The sequence below is a fragment of the Amblyomma mixtum genome, chromosome 3, assembly GCF_055824585.1.
Source record: "Amblyomma mixtum isolate Tamu chromosome 3, ASM5582458v1, whole genome shotgun sequence".
NCBI lineage: Eukaryota > Metazoa > Arthropoda > Arachnida > Ixodida > Ixodidae > Amblyomma > Amblyomma mixtum.
This window is the reverse complement of record NC_143014.1, coordinates 124029656-124056425: the sequence shown is the minus strand read 5'-3', so window position 1 is coordinate 124056425 and position 26770 is coordinate 124029656. Positions and strand designations below refer to the sequence as shown.

The window sequence follows — 26770 nt, the reverse complement described above, 5'->3', positions numbered from 1 at the left end:
AGTCGATCTCTGGGAGCAGCGTGCGCTGCTGCGGACTCCACCATGGCGGCGGAACACCCGCAGAGAACGGTGAGGCCTCATGTTTACCAGCGCGCTGCGCCGGGCGCATCTGCCGGCTTCGCGGTCGAGGGCAGGACCTTCCTCTCGCGCGGAGTTCAGTGGTCGCCGCCAGTGAAGCCGGGTCGCTTGCGCCGCCCGCCAGGAAGAGTAGCTTGTGCTGGGCAAAGTCAGTGCGACGTCACCTGCCTGACACGTCTGAATGCTTGCCCCCCTTGAGCTTGCCGCCTCATCGTTGGATTAGCCTGCACGTGCTCTGAGCAAAGGGTTGCGACAAATCTCTGCCGCAGCAGCGTTGTTCCGCTCGCCGCGTTCTCAGCCGGCCCTGTCTTCCAGAGCGGCAATGATGCCTCATCTTCCGTCCTCATTTACTTCACCAGCATTGTGCGGATATATGCCACAGAAGAGGAAGGCTACTTACCGCAGAGCGGGTGTAGGCATGATACGTCGTATTTCTATGGTGTTTGCAGCGACAGCTATCACCCGCATGTTTCAACGTGGGTTCTACAACCGCGTCTAGATGAATGCGACAGGGGAGGACCGCGTTTTCTTACGCATCATGGTAATACGACGTGCAAGCGCATAGTATGTCCCTCGCTTGATGGTGGCAGCACCGTGCGTCTCGTTACATACGCGCAGCCCCACTGTTGCCGCGGGCGCTAGAGAGGGAGGGAGTAGAGAACACGCGCCAGCCTTCGCACAGTACATCTACCACGATGCGATGATGTGCCAGCGTTTGCATGTATCGCGAAAGCCGACTTAACCTTGTCGATCTACCCGCGCCTGACGCATGAATTTAAAAACATCCGACAGCATCGGGAGGACGAAACCACAGCGGGCGAGGAGCCAGGCAGCAAGTACAGAAAAAACACGAAACCGGTTGCGCCGGAAGCGGTGCGGTGCCTTTAATATGCAACATCGTGTGCCGCCACCATCGCGCCAGATGTATAGGGTGGCTACCAGATGTAATAGGCTACATGTAAACGCTGGTGGATCGCCTTAACTGGTTTGGTCCAAGACCCTTTTCCCAAGCATTTCACCCCAGAAGAACTGAGCACCAGGCTGGTGGAAATCTCATACCCATTCGAAAACCGGTGGGTACCCGGCGCCACTGGTGACTGAACCCAATGCGCTTTACTGCGGCGTATTTCCCGCTCACTAGTTTTCCTGCTCTTGCTTCTATCGAAAGCCGTCAGTCTCCAGACGTGGCTCAGTTCAAGCAGGACTTCGTCGTCATTTCTCTCCTCTAACGTATAGCCGGGAAGGCAATCGGCGACCGATGTCTACTTTTAGTTGTTTCATGCCCTCGGCTATGCGGTCACTCAGGGCAAATGAGCGTTTCCCATCATTGTTCCTAAGTGCGAATAGTAGCCCCCTGATCTAAACCCCGGGAATCAGCGAATCAGGGGCCAAATTGTTCGCACACTAGAGCAGTGCCTGAATGAACAGCACCTTGGATATACTACATGCAGCTATCGTGACTGCCTGTAGGTTACCGGAGGGCGCGAGCTATAGTCACGGGCCCTCATTGTTACGCGCGCACCAGCCTTGAGTATTGAGACCATGAAACACTGGCTCCAGCCGGGGCTTTCACAAGGCCGCCAAAGTTTAGTGAGGCAGAATAAATGCCAGCCCCTGGCGATCACGGCGCGAAGAATCTCTGCTATTTTGCACAGCAATCTAATTTTCAGAAAATGAAGACACTGATGGTCCCGGCTTCCGTTCGCCATCTTATTTTTTAGCAAGCAAGGTCGCGTTTTAATCCTGGTCAGAAGTATCTCTCGAAAATTTCCATCAATTTCAAGGTATTCCTCTATCATACTAGCAAGGAAATTAGTTTCAAAGGCCTCCAACACTGTTTTTCAGGGCTTCACAAGCGAAGCATACATTAAATGAAGGCAGAGTGGTTTATCCGACCAGAAGAGTATGGAGTAAAGGCGCGGCAGCATGTGTGTAGCCCGTCGCAGAAGAAAGCTTATTTATTTAGACCACGGCATATATGATATATACGGTCACCGATTAGCAAGTATTTTCGTGGAACCACGACGTCAACTTGACGTTTATGTCAGGCAATGTATGCCTTTTTTTCGTGTTGCCTTACACAATACTGATGCAGTATTTGTGTAATATGAACCCGAAGAGAAAACGTCACAAGCCGAGTCAGTAAAAGGAAACACGAACACCAAAGCACTGGCCGCGCTTAAAGGAAAACTTCTGTTAGGAACACTGATACCGTCGACTAGTTGCCAGAATATTCTACTCGAGATAACTCCAAGACCCTTCAACGCCCACCCAGCTCATGCGGATATAGTCCACGCGTTCAAAGACGTTGGAGCCGCCACCCTCCCATAACGGAGGAAACACAATATCCCGTTGGATAACCGGGTAGGCCCTGCCAAACGTTAACTGTCAAAAGCCAATAAAAAAATTACCACAAGGACCACAGCGGCGGCAGCGCACCTCGGCGCGCACCTCGTACATCAAAGACGCTGCGGTCTTCAGCTTAGCTGTACGTGTATGCATCATCATTTCAATGAGCGAGGCAAATAGCGCTGTAATCAGCAGCATCATTGGTGATCCTCTGGTAACTTTTACGTGTCATATTTGTAACGGCGGGACGCAGGTTCAGACTGCCCATGAAATAACGCATATATTGCAGAGTGACTTTACTCGTGATACGGTTGATGTCCTGCGCACGACACTGGCTTGCGAAAACCGGGTCTTACGCACGTGTTGCGTGAAGCGGTGGGGTTAGAGGAATTTGTTTCCAAGACAAGTTCTTGTTCGGTTAGATAACGATTTCTAACTTGAAATCACCTAGCAGAAAGATCCGACTCTGCGTCTTGGATGTGGCACAAGAGCGTTTACAAGAATAACGGTGCGGCCTCGGCAGTCGGCCGGCGCAGCTCCCTCCGCAGCTGTTATCCCACGCGGCTCAAAGGACGCTCGTCCTATACCGCTGAATGAACAAAAAGCAGCGAAACACTGAGGGGATGCATTTTTTGTCTGTGGTATCTTTTTTAGGTGCTACACGCCTATACGGTGTGCTAAGCGTTATTCGGAAAAAAGATAGCCTCTTCTACCAAGCCCAGCACCACCGCTTATCGCTTCACATGGCCCAGCGGCGTCAGAGTAAATAGGGCGCCGAATGTCATGAAACCGGTCCACTTTCCTATAAAACTAGTGCTGTGAAACGCCTTCGGGCTTAATGGTAGTTCCCTAGAATTGTGCTCAGACAAGCGTCACCTTCTCGCGTGGTTCAGTCCAAGAAGTGCAAACAGAGCGATAGGAAATTAAACTAAAAACGGTTCTTGTTTGTTTGTTTGTTTGTTTTTCGCTCTTTCGTGACGCAGAAACTGCGCTACCAGAGCAACTCGACGTTCGTACTCAAGCCAAAATCGAACGTGCGCGTGCGGCCGCCGCGTGCCGGCGAGCAGAAGGCGGCGTCCAAGATGGTGGTGAGCGCGTCGGCGGACGGTTCGGACACGGCTACCACGGCGGTCACCGCCGTGCCCGTCTCGTCCACCATCAACACACCGTCGGCGCGCACCTCGTACATGGCCCTGGAGATGATGAGCGAGGCGCCCGCCACCATGATGGGCGTGAGCAGCATGGGCCCCATGGGGTACCCCACCAGCGGCGGCAGCCCCATCACCACATTCGGAAGCATGGTGGGCACTCCTCGATACTACCGCACACGCATGCGCGCCTGTTGTTCAAGAATGCAGTGCTCCAACCGCTGCCTCACACTGAGTGGTGGTCGCCGATCTACTGTCGAACATGTCCAACATTCTGGGACAAAAATTTCGAATATTGAAAATTGTAAGGTACTCCTATGGAAATATTGGAGGCGTCTGATGTGCAAAAAAATCTAGTGCTTCCATCGATTGCATCGAGCAGTTAAGACTGCCATAGAAAACCAATGGGGAATGCTTTTGACGATTAGCAAAAACGCTAATAGCAAAAAAAAAACAAAATGCAAGACTGCCGTCGGGTGGTCTGCGGATATATGGATTGTTATACTGAAATCTTACATTATATATAAAAAAATGCGTTTATAAACTGTTTTCCGCTCAAAAATGCCTTTGTCCAGGATTGGTGGGTATGGTTACTCTTGCTGGCGATTTCGCCTTGAGAATTATCTATGCCTTGGTGCCCCACGTAACGTCATGCGAATAGTAAACACTAAGTGGCACATGTTGCGGGTGTGAAAATGAGGCAGTATTGCTGGAGATTGCCTACAGCAAGCAAAGGAGCCTTATATGTCATACATAACAAATTAATTGGGTTAAATTTATTAAACAGCTGGAGATGCACGAAGGATTTGAGTTTAATTGCTTGATAAGAATTTAATCAACTGGAGATACATACATACATACATACATACATACATACATACATACATACATACATACATACATACATACATACATACATACATACATACATACATGCATGCATGCATGCATGCATGCATGCATGCATGCATACATACATACATACATACATACATACATACATACATACATACATACATACATACATACATACATACATACATACATACATACATACATACATACATCTTTATTAACTCTCACAAGGTTACATTAGTAACAGAGGAGAGAGGACGCAAGGCAAAAAGCTGCGTTGGTGCAGCTTGAGGGCCACCCTGCGCCCTCTGCCGGCGATGTCGCCTGGCAGCTAATCCCAACAGCAGTGGAAGAGCGCACTCACAAGCACAAAAGAAAAGAAAATACAGATGAGTCAAGGATTTCAATGAGGAAGCTGTAAACGTCAGACACCCATAAATGGCGTACCTTTAGCTAAGGTAACCTAATGTGAACGTGCTACTCGCTCATTTAGCAAAGGACGAATCCGAAACAACCGCGGATAATGGGTGCGTTCATCAAACCTTCCGTACTCGGCAGCAGTCCCCCGCTGGTCTGTGGCATGGAGTGTCAGCTGCAGTCGTCGTATACGCGTACCAGTCTATTCGCGCACTTCGGAGCGGGGGAAAACCGTTCGGAACGAAGCTACCTGACACTGTATAATCCCGTATTTTCGCGTGTTCGAGTTGAAATACTCAATAGCACACCACGTTGTCTGCTATATCTTCGCATTATCCTGAACTGTATTTCAGTCGGTGTCTTTTCGCCCGCGGTGCTGGAAGAACAGCGTTCCTGAAAACAACAACAAAAAAAAGGGGAACTTTCGAACAAAATAAGTTTCCATTTGGTTAGCTGAAACTGCTTTCTTTTTTTTTTTGGTTTTTGCTGGAGTGTAAATTTCCGCTGATTTTGCCGTTCTGCTTAATTAAACCTTGAAACTAGACGCTGAAGGGTTTCTCAGACGCAAAATATTTTGCGGACTTTAATGCTTTACTGAACCTCATGACGCATGATGAGAAACCGTGACGATGGTGCGTTTGCGATGTACTATAACTACATCAGGTCGCCGGCAATGGAATCCACGTTTCGCCGCATCGCCAATAGGGCTCTGCAGGCAATCTAGCTGCGTTGTGAGCAGCGGCCCTACAGTGACGGCAGCCGATTTCGGGACAATGTCTTCTAGAACGCGTTGCTAAGCGTGCGAACGCCGCGTTTCATGCAACTACTACGAAAATGACGTCATTCTCCGGTGTTGCTTTATTATTTATGATTTTTTATCATTGGAAGTTATTAATTCGCTAGTACTTGCTGAACCTGTTGCTCTCGTTCTCCCTCGCTTGCATACACTCTGTGCAGCGAGAACATTAGTGATAGTGATGATGACAGATGATTATTACGCAGGAGGATGCAGTCGCGAAATCGCCGGCAGTAACCGCCCGGCTGCTTCGCACAGCGCGGCAAACGTGGATTAACCTTGGGCCCCGAAGTTCGCAGCATCGCGATGGCGACGCGGCAAAATGTGGACCCGCGCGCCGCCATTGCTGCCGCCGTGTCCAATATTCGGCCGTGCCGCTCAGCCTTCTGTAGCGAGTCACAAACGCTGTTACCCAGATATGCCTTCATGCATTATGTGGTTTCACTTGGCGCATACTGCGCCATGTGGAAAGCATGCTCCCCAGGCGTGCACAACGGAGCCCCGCGGCCCATTAGGCCTACGACACTCACTTCCACCGAGAGCACCAAGTGATCGCGGCTGCCATTTTGGAGCACCAAGGGGACGGTGCAAAGCTGGGTGTTTATCTGATTTGACCTTCACTACCAGCAGCGTTGAAGCTATGCGTGGAGGTCAATCGGGGGGGGGGGGGGGGGGGTTCTTGACGTAACGTGAGCGCCATTTATACGCGTCCCTTTACAAAGGAAGCTAACCGTTTCTTCCCTGCGCGGGTTGGCATCCAGCATCCGGGCCTGTTCTCGGACTTGCGCGGCGAAGAGACATTCGAGGCCGAATTCGGATCCGACGGGCGCCGACCTCGCTGGCGGGCCAGCGCCATGCGCTCGCGCTCTCGACGGGCCGCCGGCGGCTCGTCCAGTCGCATGGTGCACCCGGGCGAGCGAGACTTCGACGCTGACGACGAGTCTGAACGTCGTTTCGAAGACCGCCGGGCGCGCCGCAGGCGCCAGGGCCGTCGAGGGCGTCGCTCCAGCATCGACGACGAGGAAGCGGATTTGGACGACGGCGCCGGAGGGCGCCTCGTGTGCACCTGCGGTGCTAGCAGCAGCGGAGGAGGAGGAGGAGGAGGAGGCGGTGCAGGAGGAATGGGCGGAGTTGGCGGTGGCGGCGGCATCTTCATGGGCCAGGCTCCCGAGGACTTCGAAGATCTGTACGTGCTCAAGAAGACCGGAGAGCGCAAGAAGAAGAAGAAGAAGAAGAAAAAGAAGAAGCCCCCTCCTCCTCCCCCGCCGCCTCCCCCACCACCGCCCGGTTTCATGGGTATGCTTTGCGGACTGCTGGGGTCTAAGCCCCCACCGCCTCCGCCGCCACCACCGCCGCCCGAGGAATCCAGCTCAGAGTCTGAGTCCGAGTACGAGTCCGAGTACGAATTGAGGAGACTGGACCGCCAGCAGCTCGAGCACTTCTGCCGCCAGATTGATTTCAAACAATTCATCAAGCTGCCCGAGCCGGAGAAGAAAGAAGAAAAAAAAGAGGAGAAGAAAGAAGAAAAGAAAGATGAAAAGAAGGAGGATAAGAAAGAGGAAAAGAAAGAGGAAAAGAAAGAAGACAAGCCCGCCAGCGATGCCAAAAAGGTGAGGCATGCGGTCAGCTGCACGTTGGAGAAAGTCGGTGGCACCGGCCTAGCTTATTACAGCTAAAGATAGGATACATTTCTTTCATGAAATGGGAAATAACTAGAAGAATAGGGTATGACACTTATGGCAGGTTCTCTCAGACCATGAATGACAGTTTACCAATATCCCTCAAGAGACAAGCATATAACAGCTGTATCTTACCGCTTCTCACATATGGGGCATAAATGTGGATGCTAACGAAAAGGGTTCAACTTAAGGACAATGCAGCGAGCTATGGAAAGAAAGATGAGAGATGTAACGTTAGATACTGGAAGCGGGCAGAGGGGGTGAGGGAACAAACGCGGGTTAATGACATCATCCTAGTCGAAATCAAAAGGAAGAAATGCGCTTGGGCTGGGCATGTAATACGAAGGCAAGATAACCACTGGTCCTTAAGGGAAACGGAGTGGATTCCAAGAGAAGGCAAGCGTAGCAGGAGGCGGCTGAAAGTTAGGTGGGCGGATGAGATTTAGAAGTTTGCGGGGATACTGTGGCCGCAGCTGATAAAGGACAGGGTTGATTGGAGAGACATGGGAGAGGTCTTTGCCCTGCAGTGGGTGCAATCAGGTTGATTATGATGATGATGATGATGATGATGATGACACTTCGTTCAGGCGCACAAAATGCCAAACCTCCCGCTTCTTGCTTTCTTGGTTCCTCTCAGATACAGCGTACAGGGAGACAAGTGCGAATATTTTCGTGTTGTCCGTGACGTAGCTTTATGTTTTTATACAACCAAAGATGAAGCGGCAGATGCCACCAAAAGAGGCCCTCCAGCCAATTAATGGCGTCGACCGATTTTCATGAAGTCTTGATTTATCCGTGGTTAATCCCAACTCACGCTAGTCGCCAGCCTATGGCTTCGACCGATTGTCATGAGGTTGTGGTTAGCCCAAACCTAGAGATCGCGGTTAATACCTTGTTAATCCCAAGTCATTCTAGGTTGACAGGAATTAACCACGGACTAACCGCGACCTCATGGGAATCTGTCGACGCCATTGGCTTGAGGGCCTCCTTTGAAGGGAATTCGCAGCTTCGTTTTGAGTCATATCCGACTGTAGTAGCCCTTCAAATACTGGAAGTTGGTATGAAAATCCGGATTTTGAATTTAGGAACTGAAAGCAAGCGACCAAGGTACTGCGCAAAAGGAAGGCGAGGTCGGCGTAAGTGCTCTAAAACAAACCAGGCCCCGTTTTCTGGTACTTGATATTTGTAAACAATCGTCTGGCGATAGGATAGTGTGTAGCATTTGATGTAAATGCAAACATCTCTAGGATAGGGTGGTCTGCTAGCTGCAAAGGGGGAATGTGGCGCTGCGCGCCTGTTTTGAAGCCTTGTCGTTCACAACGTTATACGTATGCTTTCACTTTGCTTACGTTCGCTTGAAGCTTCTTGCTGTTGTCAGCAGTGTTTATAATCACATTTCTTTTCCCACTTGTGACAGGCAAGCGCAAATTTTTTCGGCAGAAATGAGAGAACCCTGTATAATGAATGACATTCGTGCTCGTTCTTATCGCGTACATCCCTATTCGCCCGTAAGAATATAGAATTAATTGGTAATGCGGCCAGTCAAATGGCGCGTGTTCAAGTACACTACCATGTCAGCAATTCATCGTCATGAGAGCAGGTCTGCATGCGGTCTGCATGCACGTAATCTTTTTCCACTATGATGTGGATGGAACGCTCTGCATACATTGCAACCAAAAGGCGCACTCTAATCGGCGATCCAGAGCAGCTTAGCGAATCCATGAAGGAGCAAGATATCCATCATGGTCCAATGAGAACTATGGATCTGAATCTAAATCGCCCACTGAAACGAGCACTTCGGTTTCGCGGAGGAAAGTTTGTTCCCAATTGCCGATTGGAGTACGCAGTTAGTGAACTGGAATGCCGCCGCTCCAAACTGTTCATCGAGATTCGTTGATGGACCCTGGCGTACGTGACCGAGACAACAGGGCGTGTTGTTTCGATGCCCTCGTTGTAAGCAGCGAGACGGGCGATCGGCTGCGTATCGCGGCAGCGGGTGGCTCATAGCCTTGCCTCAATGTACATGTATGTACGCCGGTCACCATATGCGTATTGGCTAACAAATGCTGGGGCCGGCAGTTGGTTGGCCGCTTGCCGACCGGGCGCGAAGACTGCGACACAAGGGAGCCGAAAAATGCACCCTTATATTCTCGAGCACGTCTGCGGGTGACCGCCATGCAGTGCTTCAAGCACGACGAAAGGACCCGTCTCATGCCGTTACTTAACGCTCGACTACTTGCGCGTTCCTTCCTCTCTGGCTCAGGCCTGACCCCCATTTAAAAAGAATAAACAGCGCGAAGAAACACGGACACATGAAGAAACGACACACACACGCTCGTGTGTGTCTTTCTTTCTTTTAAATGCATTACCAACTAGCCCGGAACCTTGCTCTTCTGACCCCCATTACTCGACGGTGGTCTTGAGGTTGTGATGCGCATCTGCCGTTGCGCATGAGCTGCAGGCAACCACCGGTTCTGTACACAGGGTGTTTCACCAAAGAGTTTACACAATTTTCAAAAATAGGCTCTTTGAATTAGAAGAGCGCTTTTTTCGCCATAACATTGTCAGTGGTGTAGTACATCAAAATACAGCGAAGATGTGCTGACTAGCAGGATGGTTAACTAATACTGAATAGTTAACTTTGTAACTATCAGTGCTTAGCTCCTTAATTATTGAGAGGTGTGTAGCTCACCGTAAGCAATATCCATATCAGTTTTTAGAATTTCGAAAACCTGATTACCCTCGGTGCTGTCGCTCAACAGATTTTGTCTATATCGACGAGCTGCAGGCACTGGAGAGGTTGCTTTGCCTGCAAGCTTCTTGAAAGCGCATGCATTTTTGCGCGATTTAGCCAGAATTTGTTGGGCCACAGCGCCGAGGGTAACCGCGTTTTCGAAATTCTAAAAACTGATATGGATATTACTTACGGAGGGCTACGCCCCTCTCAATAATTAAGGCGCCTAACAGTAATAGTTAAAAAGTTAGCTATTCAATATTAGTTAAGCAGTTTGCTAGTTAGCACGTCTTAGCTGTATTCTGATGTACTACACCGCTGACAATTCTTACCGAAAGAGCTCTCTTCTAACTCGAAAAGCCCATTTTAAAAAAATTGTGTAAAATCTGTGGTGAAAGACCCTGCACAGGAAGTTTTAGCAGTGCAGTACTGGAGCTAGATGGAGGTAGTACGTGCTGCTTAGGAGCGACGAAGCACAGAAAGAGACACATGCGCAGACATTGCGCGAACTCGCACTAGAAAATCAAGCATGTGTGCGGAGTTTTTATTCAAACTTTTGCCTCTTGCTTTTGCATACGCAGCCTGATGCTCCGCCAAAGGAAGGCCCTCTTGACGTCAAGGTTCCTGTCATATTCGTTTTTGGTAAGCCTTCTGGGTAGCATGCAGAATGCCGACTGGCATACTGTTTCCTGCACTGTTCCTTAGGTATTTGAGAGAGAGAGAGAGAGAGAGAAACATTTTATTTTCTTTCAACTGAAAGTGGAAGACAAGGCAAAAGGCATGGAGCCTGACAAGGCCTCGTCTCCCGTTAACAGTTGCCTACGCGCAGGCAGTCAGCTTTTAGTCTTTCACGCAGTGGGAGGGAGCGGTACGTGGCTTGTTGTGAAGGCTAAGGGGTAGGCGCCCAGTCTTTCTGGCTACCTGCCTGTCTAGGTATCAGACACATAATGAGGGGCTGGAAGTAACAGAACCCTATGCGGTCGCTACCATCCATACTTTTTGGGGCGCTCTGGGTGACACTGTAGCTCGTTGAATGCGCCATATTCAGTATTAGATGAGTATAGGGCACTAACGATTCGCACCTCGTGCGCCAAAATTTCCATAGCGACACACTAATTTGTTCTGCTTATCCCTCCTGCTCTTGTCGCATCCGTTGGGTCACGCCGCGATTTCTCGATATTATTTAACTATCCGAGATTATTGTAAGTTCTCGCCTGATGACTGAATGAATTAATCCACAGATACCTAAAGGTGGAGTCAGGCACTTACGTGCATCCGGCTTTTCTACTGGAGGTACTGCGTTCCAACCCTAGCATCGGAGGGTACCAACCGTACTTTATAATGGGCACTCGTGCCCTCCGACCTGGTGTTGTGTTTTTGAGCTTGAGAAATGTGACACCCGGTTGCTGCTGTTCTGGCCAGGTTTGATAGTTAGTAACATAGCAATAATTTATCACTGGCTTATGAATTATTGTCATGATCGAAGATACATGAGTGTGTGCCTAATTGCGTTTCAGAATCAGAATCAGTTTATTTGTTGATACATTTTGAGAGTACAGCATATTATGCAGAAGGAGGTCCCGAAGTCAGAGACTGTAATGGGACCTCCTGATTAAATACATCTAGTAAAACATTTAACAGCATACGACAGATCAGATAAATATACAAAACAGAATATACACGTATGAGATACAATTAAAGCAGACACATGGGAGAGAAATAAAAGCTATTAAAAAGGACCACCGAAACATATAAAGCTGTACATAACTAAGCAAGCTGATGTCATACTGAATTATAATGAAGATCATGAAGCAGTGCAAAATGCATGTAGGAAGAAATGAAAACAAATTAATCAGAATTAGGGCTCATTGCTAAGGATTGATCGTTTAAAGTGTGCTTTAAAGTTGAAAATTGAAGGAGCATTTTTTAGTTCTATCGGTATAGTGTTCCAAACAGCAACTGATGAGAAATGAATTGCCTGTTTCCCGTAATTGGTGCGTACTTTAGGTAGGACAATATTTTTATTGAGTGCGAACCGAGTTATGTTGGCGTTTACAAGATAACACTGTGGTATGAGAGGAAGAGCGATTAGATTGTTGACAAGTTTGTACATGAGAATGCCAAAAGAATATCTAACAAGCTGTGATACGGAGAGGATGTTATGATCCTGAAGAATGAAGGCTGCATCAGTGTAATAAGAACTGTAGGTAAGTATACGAATGGCTTGATTTTGAATTATCTGCAATGATCTTAGATGGGTAGCTTACGTGGTTCCCCAACATACTATACAGTAACTGATGTGTGGATGTATAAATGCGTAATATAAGGATATTAATGTACTGTTAGAAAAGTACGAACGAGCTTTAATAAGGATTCTCAAACCGTATGCCATTTTTTTCTTTATACTGGTTATGTGTTTATGAAACATTAGATTGCTGTCCAAATGCACACCCAGAAATAAGGCGAAATCGCTAGCTTCTATTAGATACTGACCAATTGAGACAGGAGGAATGCAAAGTGACTGCCGTTGATGCGAGCTGAAAACAACGAACTTTGTTTTGCTAGGATTGATGGTCAAACTGTGTTGATTGCACCAAGATAGAAGATTGTCCAGGTCATGATTAAGTTTTGATATGAGATTAGTAACGCTTGAATCTGAGGTATAAATTGTGGTGTCGTCAGCGTATAATATGCAATTGGAGGAAGCGAGGCACTTTGGTAATGTGTTAATATAAATAAAAAATAAGAGGGGACCCAGAATAGAACCTTGTGGCACACCTGAGTTTGTGAACACAACATCAGAGTAGACACCTGAAATAGTGACGGTTTGTGATCTATTTTGCAAGTAATTTTGTAGCAGTAATGACGGGGGGCCGGCGATACCAATTTCTTCTAGCCTAGTGAACAAAATTGGATGATTGATGGTGTCAAAAGCTTTTGACAAGTCTACAAAGACGGCTCCTGAAAATTTCCCTTCATCTATGGCAATTCTTAATTTGTCTGTAATAGTTATAAGAGCAAGTTCAGTAGAATACCCAGAACGAAAACCAAACTCATATGGCGATAATATATTAAATTTGTCCAAATATTTAACGAGACGATTCGCGATTAGCTTTTCAATTACTTTGTGCAGACACGGAAGTACGCAAATTGGACGATAATTTGTCATTAAAGAATTATCACCCTTCTTAAAGACCGGAATAATCTTTCCGCGCTTCAGTTCATGTGGAAAAATGCCAGATTTAAACATCAGGTTCACAATATGTGATAGGACGCCACCAATTATATGCGCAATCATTTTTATATGAACAGGATGTATGTTATCAAGGCCAGGACTAGTTATTTTCAAATTACGGATTATGTCATTTATTTCCTGTGGTGTGGTAGGAAAGAGAAAAAAAGAGTGTGGGAGGCGACTAGATACAGGGGGTTGGAGAGCTTCCCTAAGAGACTTGCTGCTCTCGTTAAAGAAGCAGTTAAAAGCAGTTGCAATTTTTTGGGGGTTACTGTATTCGATACCGTTATGTTGGATCAAAGGTATTTCTTTGCGCATATCGTTTCTTCCTAAGAATGAGTTGACTATGTCCCATTTTTTCTGCATATTGTTGCCACACTCGTGCAATCTTTGTTCATAATAATTTCTTTTAGCTGTTTTTAGTAAAGCAGACAAGGTATTCTTATATTGCTTATACCGAGCAAAAAGTTTAAGGTTGAAGGGCTGCCTTTTTGTTTTTTTGTACAGATTTTCTTTTTTGCGCATTGCTTTAAGAAGGCTCTCTGTAAGCCAAGGGTTCTGTGGCGAAGCTAGTTTTTTTTTACTTTCTTATTTCTGAGTGGGAATCAAGTAATGAGGTCAGAAGAGATAAAAACTGTGAATAAGATTGTTGAGGATCCTGCAATGACATAATCGACTGCCAGTCAGCTTCAGCCACTGCAGTCAAGTAATTTTCTTTATCCAAGACAATCTTACTTGGAAGCTGTATAATTATTCTATTTTACAAATCATTCAACGCTCAAGTAAGTGTATGCTGGATAACAACTCCAATGAAAGGCAGAACTACATTTTAATAATATTTCAGGACACTTTTCTTCAAAAAACTCTCCATACTTCTCACTTTATCATACTATACTGCATATGCGAATGCTTGACAATAACAAACTAGTCATAAAATGCTGACGACATGACAGGAACTTTCTGCAAGCAAGGCTTTGCACGCGACGCCATCGCAAGCATTTGATCTGGTGGACACGGAGTGTGCGGCGCTGAATTCTGGGTTACCGTGTTCTAAAGCTCTCTAATGAATGGGGTACTTCCTCCTTTTCCGTTCAGGCGGCCCCGGCTCCGGCAAGGGCACCCAGTGCGACAAGATAGCGCAGAAGTATGGCTTCACGCACATCTCTTCCGGCGACCTGCTGCGGGCGGAAGTGCAGTCCGGCAGCGCCCGGGGCAAGGAGATGAACGAGATCATGACGAAGGGAGAGCTCGTCCCACTGGTACGAACGCCTCGCATTCAAAAGAAAAGTCTTCATTGAGCCCATTGAGGGGCCGCTGTCGTATACGTTTTTACACGTTATCTACGCAGCGATCGGGGGTACGTCGATAACTGACATTCGTAGGAAGAAGTCACCAATGCACAAATGTATGGACACTATTTTGTGTGTCAACTACGGCGTGAGGCTGTAGGGTGCATTGTGCCTTGACTCAAATAATAAAGTTTGGTTCACCACTAAAAAAAAAAAAAAGTAGCGAGACTGATAACGACTGAATGCAGAGAACTGCTTTCGCAGCCATAAGCTTTGTTGAAACGAGCTTTACACTCGCCGCGCCCCACGATGGGAAACTGACATTTCTTCAAGACACCGAGATAGGAGTTGAACCAGCGGTTGCGTCACTCCTTGTCACACTGATAGAGCACGCGAGCCACTCATGCCGTGCCATCCGCGGCTCAATTTATTTGCGTGTTCGCGAAATTCACCAGTACGAACACCAGGTGGTCGAAATTTCCGGAACCCTTCACTACGGCGTCTCTCATAGCCTTAGTCGCTTTTGGACGTTAAACCCCATAAACCAAACCAAACCAAACCAGCCGTTCATATATCGACTTATCGTTTGTGTCCCTCTGTCTCATTTAGGCATTTTTGCCGATCTTTTTGGCTTGCCACAGTGAAGCCTGCACTTCTCGTTCCGTAAGCGCTCCACAGGCCGCAGAGTCCTATTTGGGAAGTGGGGCATTACAATTAGGGGTTACATTCGGCTGAGGCAACCCGTATTCTGTGCATATACGATAGCAGTGAGTTAATCCAAGCTGCCTACCTGGCGGTCGTAGCGACTGCACATAACGCGCCCAAGACTCCGATTGCGTTGAGCGGTGCTCGGACGGACACGGCGGTGCCAGTCACGACACAGGGTCTATCAGTGCGGTCGAAGGCGTCAGCACCAGGTGCGTCGGTTGCAAGGATACCCCATTGCAGCTTGGAGCGATAGATGCGCCCAGAATTCCAGGACAACCGGTGTGAAGTCTAACCCTGACCGAGGCCTGTATACATAACTTATCCGGCGTGTAATATGCCGTTCTGGAAGGTGCTTGGGTTGAGTAGGACGCTGTTGCGTAATGCGTACCTTCTCTGCTCGCCGAAGTTTAAACTCCGGTGCAGGTCACATTGGCTGCATGCATCCGGAGTGGATGAGGGAAACTCTTGCAGGGTGACTTGAGAGTGCGTGTGCAATCGTGACCAAGCTAACCCGACACGACGGAGCGAAGACCAAAAGCTATAGATGTGGCCCTATACAGCCACAAGAACACGAAGCAGCGAGGTAATTAAACGCTCACGCGAGAATGCTGCCTATACGTATCTTTTCTAGTGGAATGACCTTACGGTGATATCGAATGTGAAGGCACCTTTTCAAACCTAAACTAAGGAAGCAAAGCGCAATAAAAATTAAATGGCGATTACATCCTTGGGAATGCGCATAATGAGGGCTAGCTGGTCCATCATGCTTTTGCGATCGCTGCATTTGTTTGGATTCTGCTGTCACGCATGGGTGTGTGACGAGTCTGTTTCTGTTTGCGGAGGGCTTCAACGAGTGCTTTATGGTGTTAAAAATGTGTTGGCACGGAGCTGAGCATCTTCCCGCGCAGCGCGTTTGCGGGCAGCGTCCCTATAGCATTCGACCTCTGTTCGGCCCGTCTCATGTTTGTGGTTCTGGCCTCCCGCAAATGTGCAGCGTTCAGAGCACAACGTTACGCCTCGGCTGCATCCACGCCCCTTCCGCAACGCGTCTGATGCGTCGCCGTTGGCGGAATTATCATGACTGCTGCAGCTGCTACTTCGCAGACGCACAGTATGCCCAGCCATGATGTCGTTTCGGGATGTGATCTTGAGCTGCGTATTAAGGCATTTAAGGCATTTGGCGCCGCGATGTTGCGAGCGCGCGCCTCACTAGTAACGACGAAGGGGCAACCACGTGGTCGCGGACGCTGGATATTTACGTAGACTACTACCACTACCACTACTACTACTCTACTGCAACAACAACACCACGACCTGGCCGGGTACTTTCGCTTATATAGCTAACGCTGTAAACAAAAATTATTAGGTCTAAACTTACCGGCTTATCGCATTAATCAACGGAAGCTGATTGGCTATAGCGGCCGAGAGGTCTGGAGTGGCAGGCCCATTTTGACGTTTCACAGGCGACTGATTGCCCGGTTGGGTGTCTCACAGACCCGTTTTGGCGTCTATACGCTCCCGTGCATACTCGGCATTCTTCTGCTTGCGGTATTCGGTTCGATTGCGTTGTCGGCACACTTCAGTACTCCAGGGCCCGCTTGCACCCTTCGTTGGTTCTGAGGAAAGGAAAGGCGCATAACTGTCTCCCTGGGTCAGTGGACACCTCAGTCGCGCTTTACGCGACCGCGTTACGCATAACGTGTTACACGGCTGCCGTTGTACCCCCAAGATTGCTTCTACTAAATGGCTTGTACAAAGCTATTAAAGCTTTCGCTGTAAAAATTTTACTGCAGGACTCAGGGAAAGATCGCAGAAATTATAGAAAGCGCAACACAAGGCACGCTCCTCGGCTGCCTAATACAATTATGCTGATCCAGGCACGCTTGTCCGCACTCTCGTGCCAGTATCTATCTCGTTAGCCGTGTAGGCGCTGATGGGACACTAAAAGCTTTGCATTCTGTGCTTTTTTTTTTCTCCACAGGACATTGTGCTGCAACTGCTGAAGGAAGGCATCAAGAAGGACCTAGAGAAAGCGAAAGGGTTCCTCATCGATGGCTATCCCAGAAACACTGAACAGGGAGACCGGTTCGAGGCTGAAGTAAGTCTTTTTAAGACGTCCGCGTGCGCTTGTTGCACACCCCATCATAACGCCTGCGGTTAGCGCAATAGCTTTTTCTCGGTAACAGATCGGTGTTTTTTTCAACACCATTGAATGGTGGCGTCATGAATCTATATGATAGACTTTATTAGAATCGACATCTGACAATCTTTTATCTAGCTACAAAATGTCGAAAATTCAGGCCAAAGTTCCGATGAAGCCAGAAATCTTCATTTTGTACTAAAAGGCAGCACCCATCGGCGCGCGCAGGGCTGTCCGCAAAGGATTGTGAAGGTGCTCCAATTTTCAGCAACCCCTCTTTTCTCGCCCCCCCCCCCCCCCTTCTTTTCTCCAAGACACCAAACTTAGACATTTCGCACGAAAACAGAGATGTGTGTGAAAAATAAAATCTTCCCCAGTATTAGCACTGTTTGACCTCATCAGTATTTTCTCGCGAACCACCAGGTAACCGCGGCTTCGGTGGGAGCAGGCTACTGGACTAAGTCATCTCAACAAACTTTTAAAGTCAATAAATTAATCAATCTATCTACCGCTAGAGTAACATTTTACCAGTTAATTTATCTTCACCTTCGGGTGTGCAAAATGCCAGTTGCCCTCTCTCGGACCTTAAAGCAGAGACTGTTTTTCTTATTAATTTATAATGCCTCAACTACCTAGAGTGCGTGCGTGCGTGCGCGCGCGTGTGTGTGTGTGTGTGTGTGTGTGTGTGTGTGTGTGTGTGTGTGTGTGTGTGTGTGTGTGTGTGTGTGTGTGTGTGTGTGTGTGTGTGTGTGTGTGTGTGTGTGTGTGTGTGTGTGTGTGTGTGTGTGTGTGTGTGTGTGTGTGTGTGTGTGTGTGTGTGTGTGTGTGTGTGTTTAGTAGTTATCTAGCTGTAATATACTGCTTGTTAGCGTTGCAAAACGCCGTAAGATGAGTGAGTAATAAATAGACCGCAGAGCACTTTGCTTCATATGCCGAAAACAATACTGGGAACAAGTTCACATAAAGGGTCAAGTGAACAGTTATTATTCTCACCGGAAGTTATTATCCCAGCTCTCCTCTTTTGCAATTCAGCGCGAAGATTCAGCTGATCTGGTGCTAACAGAAGCTTCTGCTGCGTGCAAAAGAGAAAAAAATTCATAGAGCGTTCACGTAATGTCACTCTGAGCTGCGATTGGGACCATGTTGTATAAAGGGGTCATGTACGAGGGGGTACCCAAAAGAAACCGGACTTATTTTTGTTTGAACTTAATTGTTCACATTTTAAGCACAGACCTTCAATATCCTTCAAAGTATTCCCCACCTGCAATGATACGCTTGTCGAATCTTTCATTCCATTTTTCAAAACATTGTTTAAATTCATCTTTTGTGATGCTTGACAGTGCCTCCGTCGTTTTATTCTTCACCTCAGCAACATCAGCGAAACGCTTTCCATTCACCTATTTTTTCATTCTAGGAAACAAAGAAAGTAGCACGGGGCAAGGTCGGGAGATTATGAGGGTTGAGGAATAGGGGTCATGCCATTTTTGGCCCAAAATTGTCGTAGAGACAGGGCTGTGTGAGCAGGGGCATTGCCATGATCGAAAAACCAGTCACCCGACCACCACAAATCTGGCCGCTTCCACCGCACACTGTTGCCCAATCTTTTCAAAACATCCAAGTAGAAAGCCTGGCTAACTGTCTGACCCTGCGGAACAAATTCTCAATAGACAACTTCTCTCACGTCGAATAAACAAATCAGCATTGTTTTGAGGTTTGGTTTCACCTGACGAGCTTTCTTGAGGCGAGGTGAATTTGAAGTTTTCCATTGGCATGATTGTACTTTGATTCAGGATTCGGTTCAGGAACACTTCAGTTGTCCCCATAGCATCGTCCTTGTACGTCTTTCTTAATATTTCAAGAGTTTCCATTCAACTTTTTCCGAGCAAAAATGAGAATTTCACCGGCGCACGCTGTTCACGAAAATCAGCCATTGCAAAAACGACATTCACACAAAACAGTCGTCACTCAAAAACTCTGCCTAAACTAGTCTGACCTCCTTCAACGACGGCACTGGGCTTACTGACTCTGGAATGTTCATTCTATGCGCTTGTAGTGCCAAAATGCGGTACCACAGAAGATTTGCCGACCAAAAAATTTAGTCCGGTTTCTTTTGGGTACCCCCTCGTATGTATGTAACGGCCTTTTGACGAGTCATCTGACCGGCTGACAATGGGTCACATTACAGTGAGTCATATGAGATATTACCCATTAATGTGGCCGATGATGACGTCACTGATAATGATCACGCGATTATGATGTCATTTCGTCCGAACTACGCAATCCCCACACAGCAAACCTTTAATAACAGTGGACGCTGTGGAACTTGGTTACGATCAGGGTCTCATCTAACAGCAACAGTTGCGGTTAATTTTTTTAATTACTCCGTACTTAGAGCAACTCACCTCTATATATGTGGTTTCTCCGTATAAAGTTAGCGGGTTCAAGTATATCAACTTCAAACTCACAGTTGACGGACATTTCTCCGTGAAACCTGCCTATCTCTGTATTCTTCCTCCATTGCGGTGTTTCAAAACTCGGATGTTCCATGACTCTGATGCTTTCCCAATGGAACGCAGGTGTGCAAGTGCACGAACGTACTCTTCTTCGAGGTGAAGGACGAGACCATGAAAGAACGGCTCCTAAAGCGGGGCGAGACGAGCGGCCGCGCGGACGACAACGAGGAGACCATCACCAAACGCATCAAGCTTTTCCACGAAGAGTCAGAACCCGTCCTTGACAAGTACAAGACCGTGGTGCACAAGGTAAAGAAGGCGCATTTAGCTGGCAGCTGAAGCGATCCACTAGCAATGACTGCCCTTCAAGCGCCTATATGCCCAATACTAGCACCTTTATTTCCTTTTTTTCTTTTTCTACATGCGAAGACTTTCACAGCGCGTGTTCGTGTCTCTCTTTTTCTTGGTCCTTCGTTTTAGTTGCGCTGTTTCGTTCCTTAAAGACTTTATCTTTTCCTCTTTCCAGGTGTCGGCCGAAGAGGACCCCGACAAGGTGTTTGAAGCGGTAACTCCCTTCTTTGACGAACTTATCAAGCCAAAATAGTCGCGATTCCTCTGCAGTAAACGTTTACCTACGCGTGAAAAAATTCATCTGCACGAAATTTTCTCATCTGGATGCCTACCTGGGTGACAGGAACACCTCACCGCCTTCGTATCCTCAGGAGTTTTCCTGAAGCCTGGATTTTTCTTCTGCTGCATTGTCAGCAATAAAGCACTGCATTGTTTCTCCCTGTGAGTTCCAAGCTGTGAGCCTCAAAGCCCGAGGGTGCGGCATCAAATCCCGGCCGCGGCGGCCGCGTTTCCATGCAGGCGAAAAACGAAAAACGCCTGTGTGCTGTGCGATGTCGGTGTACGTTTAAGAATCTGAAGTGGTCGTAAGTCTGAGCCCTTCGCTCTACGGCTCTATTTTCTCTTCCTCCTTTCACTAGCTCCTTGATCTCTCCCGATGGCGCAGCTGACGTGTCCATCTAGAGAATGAGCTTTTATGTTTTGAATTTCCCCATAACCAGTAGTCATAGCCCCAAGAGAAGAAGAAAAGGTTGGATTTTTATTCATTTCATGCTGCTTGCGCGTCATCTATTTCAGCATCGCATTTGCGATGGGTAGCATTGTATCAATCAGGCTCGCAGTATTACATCGGAGTTGCTGTTGTGTGCGCTGTTGTGCTCTCCACAGCAGGTTGCATAGATCGCCTGGCACGGCCATTTCTGAGAGCCTGCAAAAGGAAAGTCATTCGGGGGATTCTGATGCGCGGGCAGAAGCAGAGCTGTCTGCGTTTTTGCCGGAAATCCCCATCTGCAGCTAAGTGTTGATGTGTAAAGCCTCTGCAATAAACGCGTGTAGCCTAAGCACTTAGAACAGAATCATGGGCGGACTCAAGAGGCCTCAAACGAGAAATTTTAAGAGGGAAACTCCACTGACACCCCCCCCCCCACACACACACACACACACTTTTTTTTCTTGACCAAGAAAGCAAGAAATGCATGGTGCAAGGAGCCCCCCAATAGACTCCGCCCTTGGACAGAACGTGTACGTGAGCGAATAAGGAAACACTGAAGACGGAAACTATGAACTGTGAATGCTAAAAGCTACACAGTTCAGCAAGCTTTAAACTATTGGAGCTTCATGAAAACAGCATGCTAACGCGTTCGGACTATCGTACACGTATTGTAGAGCACGTACACAGCCCGGTTCAACGTACTACATCGCTCGACGGAAAGTTGGGCCCGCGCTTACGCACGAAAATCGTGTGCAAGCACTATTGGCCCCCGTAACATAGAATGCCAATGTGGCCGCAGTTCCCTAACCGTTTTCTGTGCCGTCGGCAAGCCTAACGTCGCCGACCCAGCCGCTGTCCAGCGGAAGTGCGGGAACGCCTTGAAAAGGGTGACTCTGGCTTCCGTTAGCGTTTAACGTGCGCCGTGAATAGTAGGCAAAAATATAGCACTGTCACTCACTAACCCACTCATCTCGGAAAATATGAGCCACAATGAAGCATGGAAATTCAGGATTCTATATCTACTTCAAAGCGGAGAGATGCTTTCCGAGCGCACGGCATATCATTTGCTGCGGCGCGAAGGCGTTCACTACGCTAGATCGGTTAAGTGCAGACATCCGAGCTGCAACGCCCGTGATCTAGTATGTCCATGTACGACGCGAGGTCACTGGATAGAACGTGTGTGCCAAGCTTGTGGCACGCGGAGAGTGTTCAAGGAAGCATTTCTTCGTGCTGAGTATCCAGCTCCCAACAGAGCATTTGCAGTCGCAGGGATTACAGGAGCACACGCCACAGTCCTTTCAGCCTCCAAATGTGTACGCACATCCTCAAAGGCTAAGGAGGCAGCCATCGTTTCGGCCATCACAGATTCACAGGCAGATATCATCAGCGACTCCAAGACTGCCATACACAGTTTCGCCCGGGGTAGAACTGCACAATCCACTCTCAATATTCTTAATGAGATCCCCTTCCCAAATATACAGATTGAATTGATTTGGGTGCCGGCACACTCTGTCAACCCTGAAAATGAGGCGGCTCACCAGACAGCCCGAGGTTTAGTCTGCCGGGTGGTGACAACCTCCGCTCTGGGGACAACAAAGGATAGCCTAATCTCGTTTCATGATCTAACCCACCACTTCCGCCTTGGACGAAGGAAGTTTCTGCCCTCGCAAAAGAGGCTCAATAAGGAGCAGGAAGTCACCTGAAGGAGACTCCAAACAAAGTCCTTCTATAACCCGGTGGTTCTCTCCTCTATGCTCCGAAATCAATGTTTCCCAAATGCACACTGTGTGACGAGAGAGCTATCATCAACCATATACTATCGGGATACAAGGAGGACCCCCCCCCCCCCCTACTTCTAGAATTAGGGAAAATTCTACTTTCAGGTGACTGGGAGACCTTACTGTGCAGCTCGGACTCGGACATACAAGACCGGATCCTCAAGCATGCCCATGAGGAGTAGGCTTGACCCCTAAGCGTGAACGGGGCGTCCATGAGAGACGTGAAGGAAGCAGGTGGAGGCCGGAGGTCAATTCCAAAATTTGCATGTACAAACGCATCTGAAAATTCCTCTGCCGAGCACGCTAAAGGATTATACTCCAGGTTCTTAGAGAGGGTCCTTAGAGGTTTATTAGAGAGCTCCAGACAGCGCTCAGCGGCCTACGGCGACGGTGTACACCATGTCCTGACGCCATCACCAACCAAACGCCGCGGAACCTGCCTCTGGGACACAGGAAGGCGCTCCTCAACTACCTCAATCGAGTTTGGGAGACTGGCAACGTTCCTCCGCCATGGAAGGTAGGTTGTGTTGTTCCAGTGCTGAAACCTGGCAAAGAGATGACGGACCTGCATGGCCTCGTATCGTCCCGTGTCACTGACATCCTATGTGGCTAAGCAGATGGAGAAGCTTGCATGTGAACCCTTATCGTGCTGGCTCGAGGACAGCAAGGCACTGCCAACACGTATGACTGGATTCCTCCGAGGTTTAAGCGCACAAGATAGCGTTTTGGACTTAGTAAGCCACATAGAACGTCAGAGAGCTTTTGGCCTTTCCACACAAGTCATTTTTCTTGATGTCCTCCAGAGCTCAATACTGAATTGTTTCCAAGGTATAGGAGTACAGGGCCATCCGCTTTCATTCACTCCTTCGTCAGTGATCGTGAAATTCGAGTGCCGTTAGGGAGTACCATACCATAAGCACCGAAAGGGCTGTATCGCGAGGTGTGCCTCAGGGAGGTGCTCTTTCCTCCATGATTTTTAACATTTTAATGGCTGGCCTTTCCGATTCACTGCAGAAAAATTGCAGGAATGTGCGTATGTCAATATATGCAGAAGACATTCATCTTTGTTTTACCGGCTACCAAGACATGCGATTAGCCCGACAGCTCGACAGGCCCTACTTTCGGTACAAGATTTCCTTCAAGGTTTAGGATTATCTCTATCAGTGGAAAAATCCAGCTTCGTCCTGTTTCCAGGTGTAGGAAGACGTTATGTGCGGTTGAAGATAGACTTTGGTCACTCTTACATCCTCCAATTCAGTCACATGGTCTTTTTTAGGCGTCATTATTGACTTCCGTCTACAGTGGCGACGAGCTGTGGACTCGACTGTCTCACCTCTACCTTCACGCCTGAATGTGATCCGTAGAATCACGAGTGAACAATGAGGAAACCACCTTTCCTCAGTAGTCAGACTGCACGAAGCACTGGTGACTAGTCGCATAATGTACCAACTACCTTTAATTCCACCCTCGACATGGTCCCGCTCGCTCGGGCCCTAGCCGATATTCCCGACCTTCATTTCCTCTTCTATGCAGACGATCTCTCCTTGTGGGTCACCAGTGGCTCACAGGGAGAGGTCCAAACAGGCACTTACACAGGTCCAGAGGTCCAACAGGCACTTAACACCATTTCCTCACACCTCTCCCAAGCGGGCCTGCAATCCGCTCCGGAGAAATCTGAACTTCTACTCATAACACGCAGTAAATATCAACGTACGATGAACCCCTCGATCTCCCTCACCCTAGCGGGACAGCGCATCCCCCGTGTCGACTCTTGTCGCATCCTAGGTATGCCACTGACCTCCAACACTTTCACCTCTGCCATCAATCAGTCCATACGCACATGCCACTAAATCACACACTTACTCCGCCGCATAGTCTTAAAAACATGCTGGCCTCTCCGAGACACATGCCAGCCGCCTTGCTCAAGCGTGGGCCCTGAACAAATTCCTGTACTATATCGCTTACTGCCCCATTACAAGTACACAACAAGACAAACTAATCCGGGCCCTCAATACACTATACAAAGTAACACTAGGACTCCGCCCTCAGGCTTCTACAGACACCCTGTACAGAACAGGCCTTTCCATCCCCTTCCAGCCCTCCTTAACCTGCACCGGGAGAGACAAATCATCCACCTGTCCAGTACACCAGCTCGGCGGTGGATACTATCCCAGACTCCCTACGCACCCAGACCCACCGCAGTCTCCGGTCTACCCCCCTAACCTCCGCCTCGCACCCATTCCACGCAACATATCCGCCCACACACACGCAGGCCGCCGCCAAGCATACGCATACAACCACAAGCCATCCATGGACGCTGCGGCGGTGGCCTACACAGACACCTGTCTCACGGAAACCGCGGGCTCCACAGCAGCCTTCTTCCTCCACCCTTGCCTCTCTACAACCAGCACTCAGACAACCGGTCCATACACCTCCCCACCCTCCACGCTCTCTTTACAAATACACGGGATTGCCGATGCCATCACACACTTTGCCACCCTACCCCCCGCCCCCGCATACGTTGTCTATAGACTCGCAGGCAGCTCTGCGTGCCTTCCATGAAAGAGCCCTCCCTTTCCCTACCTCATCGTCCTTAGATGCCGCCCTCATAGCATTAAGCCCACGACCGGTGACCCTTCGGTGTATCCCTGGTCACATGGGCATTCCCGGCAATGAGCTGGCTCACCAGCTTGCCTGCGATACTATACACCGGGCGCCGGGGATCCCATGGACAAGCCCACCGACGGAACAGGCGGTCAGGGCTTACAGACACACTGTCGACGAATACTACACGCAGCAAAAATTGGACTTAGCTGATTTACCTGATTTACCACCACCACACCCATCCTTATCAATCCGTGAAGCTCGCATTCTTCGCCGAATACAGTTTAATCTTCTACGTACAGCAGCCAAACTTTATCTGCACCGGTACATTTCCACACCTCAGTGCCCAAACTGTGCACACACATATGCAGACATAGAACACTACCTTACACAGTGCCACGTAGCCTTCCAGTCCCTCGCCTATCCTTTCCCCCCACCCCCACCGTGGCCCATCTGGCTTGCCTCCCTGGATCTCAAACTGCAACGCGCCCTCGTCACCTTGGCCCAGGACCCATTGAACGCCTAACATAAAGGCTGTTAAAAGTGTCACGTCACCACCACCACCACTCTCGGTATCACAGCTTGAATGTCTCGAAATTGTGTTCAGAGAAGGCCTAAGAAGAGCCCTTGGAGTTCCGCAGGCGGCAGCGAACAATGAAGTTCTTCATGAGTCGCTATTGAAACCTCTTAGCCTTGTCACTTCACAATGGTTACTAATGCAACTTGGCCGCCTCGCATAGACGGTAGCTGGGCGTTCTGAAGCGGCTCCTAAAGAGACCTGATTCCCGAGCCTACTTGGCACTTAATACTCTTTGTTCCCTAGGCCTTCATGCTCGAGAAACCACCCTGATCATTTGCGAGCCTCGATATTACGGTCATTATTCCGCACGTGCACGCTAAGCGCAGTTCTCCTTTGGCGGCAACGCGTTCGCTCGTACCTGAACATTTAGAAACAACGTGTGCCTGCTACCTTCAAATTTTCACAATGGTCCTGTGGATAATGTGACAGGAGCTAGCGCAGCGGCTTTTCATTTCCTTCTTTGAATACTGCCTGGTTTGCACGCTTTACTAAAGTCGTGTCCTCCACAACGGCCGAAAGCGTTGCCATTGAGGCGGCTTTACGGAAGCTATAGGGTCTTGTCTAGCTTAACCTGTTGGGATACTGACGGATTAAAAATCCGCCCTTCAAAGGTTAGAGCGCGGATTCCCTACTGACGCTTTATCTCTTAGCTCTCTACGCATGGTGCATAATCTGCACAGCAGAGGCTTCTCCATAAGTTTCCAATGGGTGCCCTTACACATAGGTGTCATAGGCAACGAGGTGGCGGACAGCCTCGCCCATAAAGCGCTGTCAGGAAATCCATCAAGAAAAGTCCCTCAAGATACCAAGAGACTCTTCAGAGAAACGGTGCTCAGCCATTTCAGTACCCTGTGAAGTTCACCCAAC

General features: G+C 48.5%; 1 protein-coding gene across 2 annotated transcripts; it reads left to right on the top strand.

The window, feature by feature from the left end:
* The first annotated feature begins 42 nt into the window (after positions 1-42).
* LOC149351703 (uncharacterized) lies at positions 43-20605 on the top strand. 2 transcript variants are annotated; one of them, XM_089577075.1, is made up of 9 exons: positions 43-69; positions 3411-3728; positions 6405-7253; positions 7719-7724; positions 10638-10698; positions 14387-14550; positions 17270-17386; positions 20005-20190; positions 20408-20605. In XM_089577075.1, the coding sequence occupies exons 1-9, from the start codon at positions 43-45 to the stop codon at positions 20483-20485; spliced, it is 1806 nt and encodes a 601-aa protein (XP_089433201.1). In that variant the 3' UTR covers positions 20486-20605. The 2 variants fall into 2 exon arrangements, with proteins under 2 accessions (XP_089433201.1, XP_089433200.1); XM_089577074.1 differs by lacking the exon at positions 7719-7724.
* The last annotated feature ends 6165 nt before the right edge of the window (positions 20606-26770 follow it).